The following is a 13,700-nucleotide window of genomic DNA, read 5'->3' on the forward strand; positions in this document are numbered from 1 at the left end:
GACACTTTATGGTTGAACCAACCCAAGAGAGAATAGAATTTTTAAATTATAATTATTTAACTGCAATGAACTTGGTGATGAATTTCATGACCTATTTAAATGTACTGATGTATCTAGAAAGAAGTCAAGATTTACGTATTTACCAAAATACTTTCAATCGAACTCAAATGTCTTAAAATTTGAAATGCTTTTGAATGTTACAAATATGAATAAACTTATCAATATTTTTGAATAATATTATACATTATACATGCTTCATTTAGTTAATCCCACTCTGTTATTCCTTCTCCATACATGTAATATTTAATGTTTATAATATTCTTAGTACACCTTATTCTATGTTCGCTACAACACCCTTGTCAATTGACCTTGATCTACAATACCTATACTGGATTCCTAAACTTCATAAAAACCCTTACAGAGAAGGATATACTGCCAAGCCAATGTCAAGCTAATGTTCTACCAAGCCGCTATCTTTAGTCATTACACAAATATTAACAGCTGTAAAGTACGAATTTTAGACACACTGTTCTACTGCATATTCTACAAATGGTGTAAATCAGATTAAAAAAACATCAATGACATCACCCATTGTTATTAGTCTACGTATATGTTACCGATTCAATCAGCACTAGTTGGATATTTAAAGATCCAACTGCCTATCGGTTGGATATTTAAATATCCAACTGTGCATAAAAACATGAATAAGCAATGAACAAAAAAGATCAAAGAGTTTTAAAATGTATTTCCAATGCACATGAAAAATAATAATTACTCCAAATTTGTCATACTATTAGAATTTATTTCCAATGCACAGGAATTAATTAATTCGCCTTTTCCCACCATTAGAACCGTGTTAAAAATGCACTTCCAATGCTCACAAAAATAACAATTCCTCTCAATTTTACACTATATTAGATTCTTGTCGTCATTAAAAATATCCAATATTTATGCGATGGTATTTTTACAGAAATGTTTCCAGTCTTAAATTTTCAAAGCAACACTTTTCACACGCTTATAAATACATTTTCACCTTGAACCTTAAACCTCATCACCTCCTGTTGCTGAATATTATTTCGGGGATCCGTTATCAGAAAATCCCCTCAGATTATTTGAGGTTCATCTCTGTTCTCATACTTCTTAAAATAATTTTATAAATTGCCAATCTATTTTTGACACACTGTTTTTATTGCAGATCTTGATATGGATTATTTTCAAAGCAGGTTCCGCATAACACCGACAATCTTTTTATCTGATTTAGAACTACTAGAAGTATTGCCCGAATGGATATCCATAAGATTTCAACACTTTTCCTCAACAAATCTTCATCTTATTCACTTTATCATTGAGTCAAATGCTGACTGACGTTGTTCATGCTAATTGTTAGGCCATTATTTACAAACTGAATTGTCGACGGATTTTACCGTTATTTCCCGATCATGACAAGGAGCACACGGCGGGTGTGACTGGTCGGCAGGGAATGCTCACTAATCCATGGCACCTGATTCCACCTCTGATGTTTGGAGGTCCGGGTTTCCTTTGCTCCTATTTTGTATTGTTTAATGGACTTTTAAGCTTGAATACTAAATTATATGTAATGAAAAATTTCCAAACTTTTATCAAAATTCTGTAGTTTTCTTCTGCTTCCAGGTCAAAATTATTCAAAACACTATCTGAACCTCTCTAAATCTACTTGGGATTGGAGAACATCCTTGATCTGATTTCATGACTGTTCAGTATAATGGAAAGGTTTGAAATGACATTAGCGCCATGCAGTTTCATGCTCACTAGTCCATGAATACAAGGAGTGTTCGATAAGGCTATTGTATTGTGTCTCTGTTGGATATCTAAATGGGATAGATCCTATTGTATTACAGCAAAGTTGGATATATGAATGGGTAAATATTTCATTGGGGCCCAAAGTGGGGAAGTTTTTTAAGTAAGATAAATAACTCGATAGTGTTGAATAGTTTAGAGAAAACACCCCCTCCTCGGGCCTTCAGCCCTCGGAGGGAACGTTTTCTCTAAATTATTCTACACCATCTCGTTATTTACCCATTACTGAGGATTCTAAAAAAAAGTTGATATTAAAAGGATGCTTCGGCTTCTCGTTTATAATATTTATGCATTTTTTTTTCGGAGTATCTATACACTTAACCCAGAAAACATTTTATGAAAAAAAAATGACTATCAAATGACAAGAAAATAATTTTTATTTTTTATTTTCTAAATCCTAATTTAGACCGAAATGCTGTAAATTATTTATAACGACTTTGAAAAAAGAAATTATTGTTTCAAGTTTTTCCATTTCATTAGTAAATAACAATAGGAATCGATGCATTGTTTTAATCTTTAAACAACCCACCCAGTGAAGGCATCTGGTGAGAGAGACATGATCAATCATTTACTGGCAGATCTGAACACTAGATGTATACATAACAGAAAAGAAGAAAATAGTCTGATACCCAGGTACACATTGATTTTCGCTATAAAGTTTAAAATGGAATTAGTCGGACATCTTATGGTGGTCAGTCTGTACCTCATTGGACAAGTCCTCACTCTGCTACAGACATGCTGCTCTCAGTGCGTCGACCCCAAGACTTTAATTACAAACAATCATGCAAATTATTCAGCGCCTAGTTTTAAGCTTTTGAACAATTCTAACTTAACATTGTGTATGATTGTTTGTAACAAATTTAAACTGTGCCTTTCTGTGTATTGGATACAAGAAACAAAGACATGCCGGCTAAACACAAGATCTACCATTAAAAATGACAATGGCTTAATGACCGAAGGCCACTACATTCATGTCAAGCGAGAGAATTTTCCAGAGGTGAGAATAAATTTAAGACGGAAAAAAAGAGTAAAACTGAGTTATTATGATAGAAATGAAACCAATTGTATATTTGAGGATTCACAACTCTTATGTTGAATTATTTTCAGCACGTGGCGGGTGATTGTTTAAACCATACTTGTACAGAAGATTCTATATGTATTCCTGGGAACTGTTCGGCAGTTTTCAAAGGTAAAATATGTTTTCACTTTCCTGTTGGTTGTGATTTTTGGCTTATTTTTCCATTTCCTGATACCGCTTTCTAAAGATCTTTTTATTTCTACTTTGAATTTTTTTTTTTCTCTCAATGACATTTTTTTCAAGAAATCTATCTCCTTTATTAAGCTTTATATACTTCGTTAAATCCCAGTCTTTTATTTTATTTTTCGAGAAGAACAAAATGTACAAATGTAAAACTATGTCCCATTTGAAAACACATCAGATAGAAGAATAAAAACAAACAAGGCTTGATATGTTACAAACAACTGAAAGATATTTACATCTTGAGTGTAAGCAAACTCCTAAACTGACATCTTAATTTATCTTATTTGATTGGTTTAAGAACATTTGTTGAAAAGGACTATTACTCTACTGTATGCATATTTTACGGCCTCCTGTTAACCCAACATAGAAACGGCTGAAATTGCATAAAGACGGATAGAATAAAAATAGCCAACAGCGCAGAATATTGCGATTCACCATGATATTTTACTATAAATTCATTCTAAATGCACATTCATTGTAACTTATAGATATATTGCATGATTTTAACGGGATAACCTTGAAAATTGTTATCCATTGAAAATCATTGCTGTCCTCGGTCGCACCTCGGTCAACAATGGTTTTCGCGTGAAAATTCACAGGTTGTCGAACCCCCTCCCAACAGAAAAGACGTTTTATTTTTGATAATGTCAACACAGACAAAGTAGCAAATCTAAACTTATGTTGCTAAAATAGGACTAAATAGCAAACAGGGGTTTAATGCTTCAAATCATACCGAATAGCAAACAGACAGCTGAGACAAGTGTTTAAATATGTTTAAATACAAACAGACACACTGTAAAAATTAAAGTAGACCTCAGACCAGATATTAAATAAAAACGTAAAGGTGTTGCACAAAAAAGGAACCGGATAACTACATCCGACATTTGAACAAGGAATGAACGGACATCTAGAAGTTTCGAATTCAATTTTTAAAAAAATGCACATCTACCGCTGTTAACTTCATCAGATCAAGTACCAAACAGCAAATCACAACTGATTAAATCAGAATAAATAGCACACATTCTCTAACAAAGTTTGAAAAACATTAAAGCAGTTCCTGACGGACAGGAAAACATGTCAAAGCATGAAAATCACTTGGACTCAAAGGGATAGAGAATATTTGATTATAAATCATCAAATTTTTGACCTGTTTGAAAACTTGGAATGAAGAAAAAGTAAATTAAGCAGTAACAAATTATTTGATTTTTTTAACATATTAAATAGGTTTCAAGGATTGTTCAGAAATTTTAAGTACAGATTCATCAAGAAAAGGACAAGATGGCGTATATGTTATTTACATCGATGACACCTGGAGAGAGGTCTTCTGTGACATGACGACAGATGGAGGAGGGTGGACGGTGAGTAGTCTTTCATTGTCAATGATTAACCATACTCTATAAAAGGTTACATGTAAATCATAAGAAATTTGTCTAACACGCAAATCTATTTGTATTGTTCAAAACAACACTATATTGATTCTTCCAGACAATACCGGATATACAAATGGTAGCTTTGTTATATTAATCTAGGATAAAACAATCTAGTTGTTCATGTTTTCCCCCAATTAAAGACATGAAGCTTTATAATAAATCAAAAAATTTTTGGTACAGATAATTCAGAAACGAGAAGATGGCGACGTTGATTTTTACAGAACATGGAAAGAGTACAAAGAAGGATTTGGCAACGCCTCTAAAAACTATTGGATAGGTAGGTATGCTTGTGTGATTCTTTGTATGTAAGGGATGTTTTAGATTTTACATATTCACAGTGACAAATATCAAAATTAATACAAAATTGACGATTTATCTTCATTTCATGAAGAGTCTCATTGACCCCCCTCCCCCTCTCAGTATGAGCTGATTAAAGTAATTAAGCAGTTCAAACACTTACTAAAACTGCTAAAGTTTTAGTTAAAATCCATGTTTAGAATCATTATCAGCTCTAAAGCTTAGTCCTGACATCTCAGCCTATCGCACTATTACGGAGAGACAAACACAAATGGAAAATAACAGAAAATGAAATAAACAGGAGATTTAAAGTATTAAGTAAAATATCCAATTTGTCACTCGTAAGAAAATTTTTATTTTTTTTTTTTTTCATTTGTTCTTTGAACCTTGACTCTTTTAAATTCTTCATAAAGAGAACTGGTGACGGGAGCCTAGTGGTAGGGCGTTCGCTCAGTAATCGGGAGCCTGGGTTTGATTCTCGTTCGCCGCGCTGCGTCAAATCGAAGTCCTAAACATAGATGGTGACTCTTCCTTCGTCAAGAGAATTATATACTAGTGAAAGTCACGGGTCTTTCGGATGAGATCTTAAAAACAGAAGTGGCGTGTCGAGCTGCGCGTTGGCACGTTTAATTTTAAGAACCCTCATTACTCAGCAGCTCTGAGTGCCGAGTATAGGTTTAAACAACATTTAATCAATCAATCTTCTTTTTAAAGAGATGGAATACGTTTGTTATCCATACCATCTCGATGTGTTTCTAGTACAGGGTGTCCCAGGTATATGGTATATGATACCATTTCAAGATTCTGTAAAACCTAATGAAATGAATATTGAATTGTAACAGATGCCTTATAAATATTGCATATACTGTCCAATTTTATTCACATGATTTGACAGTCATTAAAAAGAAAACTACAAAATGAGTTCACTTTGAAAAATGCTATGGTTTTTAAATGATGCCCTCTAAATAACGTTCTATCTGTGTAATGATGATGTGAAGACATTGCACAAAATTCCTTAATTTGAGACGACAGTGTCTGTCTCGGTAGTTACTTCTTGATTTTCATCAGATGTATAACTTTTATATATGTTAAGGATTCTGGTTTGGGTTTAGTAGCAGTAACCTAAGACTAGGATTGATAATTACAGTTTCAAAATGAGGGTAGCTAGCTCTTTTGGTAATCCATTTTGATTGAAATTACAGTTTTCTTTTCAAAAGTCTGATGTAAATTTGTATCGTTGCAATTTCATAAGTGTGAGAATTTTTTTTTGAATATTTTGTTCAAATAAAAATGTACTTATTCAAATACATGTATTTTTCGAGACATATATCAAAGAAATTAGCCAAGGGATGTGATTGTGGAAGGTATTTCAAATGATATCATATACTTTTGTACACCCTGTATAATGGTAAAAGAGATGTAGTCTTTTTCTAGTAGTGTAAAAAACACTTTTCATTTCTAAAACTGCATTCAGTGAAGGATTTAAATGTAAAAATTAATGCAAGAGAAACACATACAAATAGGAATATAAAAACTGAAAAAAATATTAGTGTCTAAAATATTCCTATTGCTTTGAACATTATGAGACACCTTTAAAATATTCCAGTAGTATTAAGCTATTCTTTATCTGGTCAAGGATCTTATAAGTATTTTATAAGTATTTACTCTAATACCGATGGAATTCCTTTTCACATAGTCTTGGAAACTTGCATCTGATTCTGATTTATCTTTTAAGGAAAGTTATTATGGATGAGACATTATACACTACTTGGGGCCTAATTTGAGTCAATGATTGTACTCTGAGTATGCTCATGTGTTTTGAATCAGCTAGGATACATGAACACCATATGCACGTGAGAGTATATTATTGATACATAAATAAGGGATGTTGACAATAGAAAAGTCTATGTATTTTAAATCTGAATAGAAGGCCACAGCAACAGTGTTTTTTTTTTCTTTCTATTATTAAAACGTTCTGAATGTATTCTGCTTCATAAGAATATATATATATATATATATATATATATATATATATATATATATATATATATATATATATATATATATATATATATATATATATATATATATATATATATATATACCGTTCACGGTAGCTCAGTCGGTAGAGCGCTCGCTTCGTGATCGGAAGGTCGTGAGTTCGCATCTCGGCCGCGACTGACCTAAGTCGATAAAAATGGGTAGCAACTATTCCTTCGCCAGGCGCTCGGCACTTTGAAGTTCGGATGAGACCTTAACAAGTTGCTGTCCTTTAAAAAAGACTGCAATACGTGGACCATATGCATGTGTTTCGAAACGAAATTCGAAGAAAATTTCTAGATTTAGTGAGCTTACAAAGGTGTAATTAAGTTTTTTTCCCCTAATTTTCATCGTTATTTTAGTGTGCTTAATTAGGCTGTAATGATAAGAAAAATCATGACCTTGAAATGATATGAATATGAAATGTTGATCTAGATATCTATCACAATTGTAAATTAGCCTTTAAAATTAACAACAGAATTAAAAGAGGCTGAAGCGTGCAGGTATCGTAATCTCCATTGGTGCATCCAGGGGGGGGGGGGGGGGTTCGGGTGTTGGAACCCCCTATATTTTTGTAGAAAGAGGAAGACAGAGAGAGAATGTTTATTCTGTAATATATATATATAAATATATATATATATATATATATATATATATATATATATATATATATATATATATATATATATATATATATATATATATATATATATATATATATATATATATATATATATATTAATCTAGTATTTTCAATAAAATATTAAGTACTTCAATCTCTGCCCTTTCTGCCCACTAGATAGAGTTTTGCTTATTGCTTCCTCCGTGTACCTTTACCGGTTCCGGGCCTCGACCACCCACATGTAACATGAAATATTTTACTTTGATATCATCGGAAGATTCCAGCGAACTAGCGTACGGCTATGCCATTTTTGGACCATCTTCTAAAGTAACTAACTTTAAGAAGTATGCATAAAAAGTCATGAAAGGGAGTATCCATAAGAGAATATTATCCTTTACAAAAAATTTGATATTTCTTATGCAAAATTTGTACATGGCAATTAATTGTCATGTACAAATTTTGCCTAAGAAATATCAAAATTTTTGTAAAGGACAATATTTATCTCCTTACATTATGGCGATATTTTAATCAATGAAGAGAAAGGTTCAAAATGTCCCGTAGTATGTGGGGGAGGGGGGCTCACTTTTTCTTAAAAAAATCTTTTGTTAGAATTTGAATATATAAGTTTTAATTTGCATTGGAAGCTCCCTCGCACTTTTTGTCGCGGAAAGGTTCAAAATACAGAAAATCAAACATTTAAAAGAAATGAAAATGTACCGAAAAGTTAGACGAAGCCCCCCCCCCCCCCCAATAGGATTTTACAAGGTGGTGCACAGATTGTTAATTTATTTATTTATTTCTGCTTGTCAACTCTTTTTGGAAGTTGCCCCCTTTGAAAATTAAACCGTTGCTACGGGCTTGAACGTAAGTGCCTGTGCTGTGACTTACAACCCCCTTTACTAAAGGGTCTCGAGTTATCTTAAACAATTAATACTAAGTTATCGATTAACTCGATCATTTAAAAACACAAAAAAAGATTAATTTTGTGTGTTTTTTCTTCTCTGTCTTTTTTAAATAACAGAATGGTTAATATACAACACCTGCAATCGTAACTTCTCGGCAGAAGGTCTGAGAAGATGCGATTGACAATCTTGTCGTACGTGTGTAGACCTAGGCTATTTGGTCTTGCAAGAACAGGTGTGAGTACTGTTTGCTAGTGACGCTTAGACTGGTGACGGTATTTGCTACAGACATAAAGAACTATACACCAGTTTCATAACATGTACAGTTTTTTTTCTAGTGAAAATTGGAGTAAAGTAAATGGGGTAACCCATATCTATTCTTGTTACAACGACCGTCAATGCATCCATGAACGAGTTCATTGGTTACTCTGAAAGGTGGCACAGGTTTACCTTTCGTTAACATTTTCTACAATGATCTGCCTACTTTGAGTGATTGTACTTTCATAGCAAAATGTTAAATTTTATTCCCGGTTGGCCTATAGTTTTGTCATTTAACTGAAAAAAAATCGGGCTATTTCGATACATGTAATGCTTAACGACTGGGACTTGACATCTGTACTAGATTTATACGGAAGTATCCTGTCATTGGAAAGATAGATGGTACACGTGTAGCACAGATCTGTAGTACGCAGAATTTTCTCTTTTTTTTTTTTTTTTTTTTTTTGATGTTTCTCCCTCTCCCCCACATGGAAAAACATTGCTTCAGACCTTTATCAAGCTATATTTGGATTGCTGTCTATCAAATTATTTTGCAGACCTTGATGCACAAAACTAATGCCGGTAAACATGGCAAAGACTATCTTTTAAAACTTAGAGTGGTTTTAATTCAACATGTTCAAGCGGTTAAGCTATCTCTATAAGTTCTTCCTACTTATTTAAAATGCTTGTACCATAGAATTTAGTTTGTATATAAGGATATATGTATTAAAGAGTAATTCAGATCTTGGTTACGCCAAAGAATAGATAAATATGATGCGCAGATTTTAGAGCGAAGTTTGCCAATGATTGGCATATTCTAATTCGAAGAGGGCGAATTGTTCTACGGGCAAGTTAACTTAGAGGCGAATTCTCTAGCATCCTCGCGCATGCGTAGCCTGACGTAAGCCCATGGCATCCGGTTTAACTCCGCTAATATATTTTCTGCGTAGACCTCAGGGTCCACGCAAAAACCGAGGCCCCGTGTCACGGCAGGCGTTGGCACGATAAAGATCCCTCACTGCTCAATGGCCCTGAGTGCCGAGTAAATGTCAAAATTTGAGGTCCTTCACCGGTATATGGTGACGTCTCTATATGAGTGAAAAATTCTCGAATTGGACGTTAACAACATACAATCAATCAATCATAAGAATATATAGAGGGTTGATAAAGTAGTACAACAAATACCCATCTGATTTCCCCTGAAATTTGTCTTTAAAGATTACATATATATTGTCAATAACGAACTCTGAGGAATAAATATATAGTTGATTACTATATTTGTTTACATCTTTCACAAAGGGAATCAAGCAATCCACGCCCTAACAAAGGATAAAAACCAAGAACTCCGAATTGATTTCCAGAGACATAATGGAGAACAGGCCTCTGCTGTGTATACCACATTTTACATCGGAGATGAAGACAGTAAATATACCCTTACAGTATCTGGATACAACGGTACAGCGGGTGAGAAAAGAATTATGACACGTCAGGAAAATTCACAGCTTCATTTATCATATTCAAAAATTATATTAAATAAAAAAGCACGGATTTGAAGTGATACATTTTTTGGACAATTTTCGATAAAGTGCAAAGACAAACGGAGAAGTTAAAATATGTCATAATTTCTATGTAAAGAAATTGGCCATTGTATCTAAAATCCTTTAAAAACTCAGTTTTACCTCAACGACTTTCAATTATAAACATGAAAATATCAAAATACAAGTAGTATGAAGTACAGAAATAAAAATAAAAAGATCAGTATGTTCTGTTGTTTTCTTTTCAGTACTTGCATAAAGTCTGATCTTTATATTATTATGGGAGATTGTTCTACTTGATCGATATAGGGCTCACGGAAGGTGTGACCTGTCCGTAAGGGATGCTTACTCCTCCTATGCACCTGATACTCCCCTGGAATTTCCGGGGGTCCTTGCTTATGTCCTGGTTACAGACTTGTATTATTTGTAGTTTTAATGAGCTCGAACGCTTTTCGTTATCCTAACCCTTTTCATTCTATAAAATGTTGATATGCACATTATTCCTTTTGAGCAGAACATTTAGTTTCAAATTTTCTAAAGGCTCTTGGAAGTTTTTTCATGTATCATCATCTGATAAACATCATTTCTTGAATATTTTGGTGCACATATTACCGACTTTACTCCTTACCTATTATTTTAACGAAAGACTTTGGTAAGCATTCGGTAGACCCCCCTATGTATCTTTGTCAAGTTTTAAATGAAAATTATGGAATTAGTACTTTACAATTTTTTTGTGGATGTGTTTCACAGTCCAGTAAAATGTAACAATAATTCGCCGTACATCATAACGTCCATCACGCCACGAAGTAAGGGACTGAACCTCACGTCGCGTCGCTGGTTTGATTACCACTTGCGTTGTGTGAGAAAACACTATTACCCTCTAAATGATAAAACCACGCCCTCCAGCGTGACAAAACGTAGGAAAAGTCAGCATTTCCTGAAAACGATGTTCGTTATCTTCACCCTTTTCCTTGATTTTCCTAAAATGTTGACTAGACAAACTTTTTGCGCATACGATACACATTTATGTGCATTAATATACACAATCATCTCGGTTTACGTTGGCTTTTTGGGGATGAAAATTTTTAATGATACTCTTAATACATACCATATGTGTATGTTAATTTAGGAAGACTAAGACGTCCATGTTATCTCTACTCTGTTCCAGGTGACAGTTTGTCTTGGCACAATGGTATGAGATTCAGCACTAAAGATCAGGAAAATGATATTGACAGTAGCCGTAACTGTGCTACAACATTTCACGGGGCCTGGTGGTACAGATACTGTTTCCAATCAAACCTGAACAGAGAGTATGCACAGTCTGCGGCGAATGATCCTCGGTATGCGACACGGTGGCACTTCAAACGGTCTCATGAAGCATTACAAAAAACGGTGATGATGATAAGACAAAATTAATAGTATTATTCAGTGACTCTACAAAAACATGCCCAATTAAGAATTTTTTATTCCGCTTACAAATTCACCTTTGTGATATCTTTACTGTGATTGATTTCAACTCATTGACACATTGTTTTGTAAATACGAGGGCCGTTCAAAATGCGGTCTCTGATATTATTTACTCTTTAAGACGTCATATAGAATTGAAATTTCACAGAAGCATATTTCTTTACGATTCAAGTAAATTCGTTGTATAACGTTTTCATTTTATTTCATTTCCCCTAAAATTATTGCTGTTATGATACTGCTGTTGGTGATGTACGGAGCAAGACAAAATTTTGAAAATTAAAGAACAAACAAACAAACAAACACACAGTATCCAACTCCTACTCATTTATTTTCTATAATTCGTGATGCTATTCAACAATTTTCTCTAAAATTTCTTTTAATACTTCTAATACTTTAATAATACTATACTAGTTTTATAGTTTTTAAGTTGGACCAGAAATAGTATATGGATGTTTGTGCTGAATGGAAGAGGTAACCCAAACCGTACAGTATCAAGTACTAAAGAAACATGTTGAGAAAGTCAAAAGTCACATTTTACAAATGCCTGTAACGACAAAGATTTTACTGCACCGTGACTTCATGATATGTTCGGTTAAATCATAACAATTTACAGCATCTGGTATGAAATTTTGATAACCATATAAGTAATGATTCTATAATACATGTATTAAGCTTGCATATTTACTTAATAAGGTCATCAAATATTATTTTTCTTTACAACAAATTAGCGTTATTTTTGAACGGACCTCAAGTTGGTATACAATGATACAAATGATTTATTGCCATTAAAGTGCCCCGAGAGGCATACAACAATGAAACATGTAAAATAAATATGTATAGTACAGAGATTTGTATAAAAAGTACAGACAACAACAGAAGGTACAAAGAGACGATGTTACAAGAAGGTATGGAAATCTGTTGCATTGTAAAGGATTTTTTAAAAATCTTTTACTCATATAACATTAACAATTGTACTTAAATATGTTCCACCTCTCACCTAATGTGATTGTCCCAAGAAGGATATACAATATATAAGTTCAATTACATCTATATTATAAATTATGAATAATATATAGCAGTGTTAATGATTGGGGGGAAAAATCATAATACAGTTTTATAAATAAAAAAAGATATCAATTAATCACAATTCAGGTAAACAAATAAAATTTATCATTTGGTTGTAGGTAAGAAAAAAATTGTAACATTCTTCATTTACAACGTTCATTAATTTTTGCCTGTCCTCCTTGTGTTTCTCACAAAATAATAAAAAAAAAAATGCTATCCATCACAAACAACATTTGAACTACAGTGTTGACAAATTCGTAGATGTAGTGGAAGTTTCTTATATCTACCCATTTCGATAGTTAGTCGATGACACGAGATTCTATTTCTTGTAAAACTTTTTCGATAATCAGCATTATTAATCAAAGACAAATAACCTTCCATTTGAAGAGAATATTTAATGTTAAGATATGTCCTGAGTTTTAAAACTGTGAGCTGTTTTTCTTTTTTTTTTTTTTTTTATCTACACTCCAAGACTTTAATTAGAAATGCTGACTTAAGAAGAGTATGAATATGATTTTTGAAAAATCTTAGCTGGTGTCTTTTTTAAACATTTTTTTTTTTTATCTCGGGAATCTTATCCAGAATAAAACTAATACAGCCAAAAAGGGAAGGAGCATTTTGACCATGTAGATGTTTGGATGTAGCATATGCGTTTAAGATAATTTCATTATCCGAAGATTCCATATTTTCTAGCCGGTGCCGGTAGTTTTGCATGCTCCTTAAAATTTTGTAAATTAGTATTAATCTTCCAAGTTCAGATAACACAGCTAAATCAGCTGGTTTTCTATTAACATCAAGTACACTTTTACAAAATTTAGTGTGCAGTTTTTCACATTTGGAGTCTTTCAAAATTGCTAAAAATTTCTTATTTTAACTGAACGTAGTAGACTATGGATTGAAAGCACCCCAAACCTCACTTCCATACATCAAAATTGGCACAATTGTGTGATCAAATAAATGAACTGTTTTTTATACCTGGACTTAATT

At 33.0% G+C, this 13,700-nt stretch overlaps 1 protein-coding gene across 1 annotated transcript; it reads left to right on the top strand.

The window, feature by feature from the left end:
• The first annotated feature begins 2,785 nt into the window (after positions 1–2,785).
• Positions 2,786–11,597, top strand: LOC133185672 (ficolin-1-like). The gene is made up of 6 exons (XM_061320980.1): positions 2,786–2,833; positions 2,944–3,025; positions 4,322–4,455; positions 4,708–4,804; positions 9,946–10,110; positions 11,350–11,597. Exons 1-6 carry the CDS (start codon positions 2,786–2,788, stop codon positions 11,595–11,597), a joined length of 774 nt encoding a protein of 257 aa, XP_061176964.1.
• Positions 11,598–13,700: the final 2,103 nt, after the last annotated feature.

Source organism: Saccostrea echinata, unplaced genomic scaffold (genome assembly GCF_033153115.1).
Source record: "Saccostrea echinata isolate AGI-Se365-2 ecotype Australia unplaced genomic scaffold, CSIRO_AGI_Sech_v1 ptg000012l, whole genome shotgun sequence".
NCBI lineage: Eukaryota > Metazoa > Mollusca > Bivalvia > Ostreida > Ostreidae > Saccostrea > Saccostrea echinata.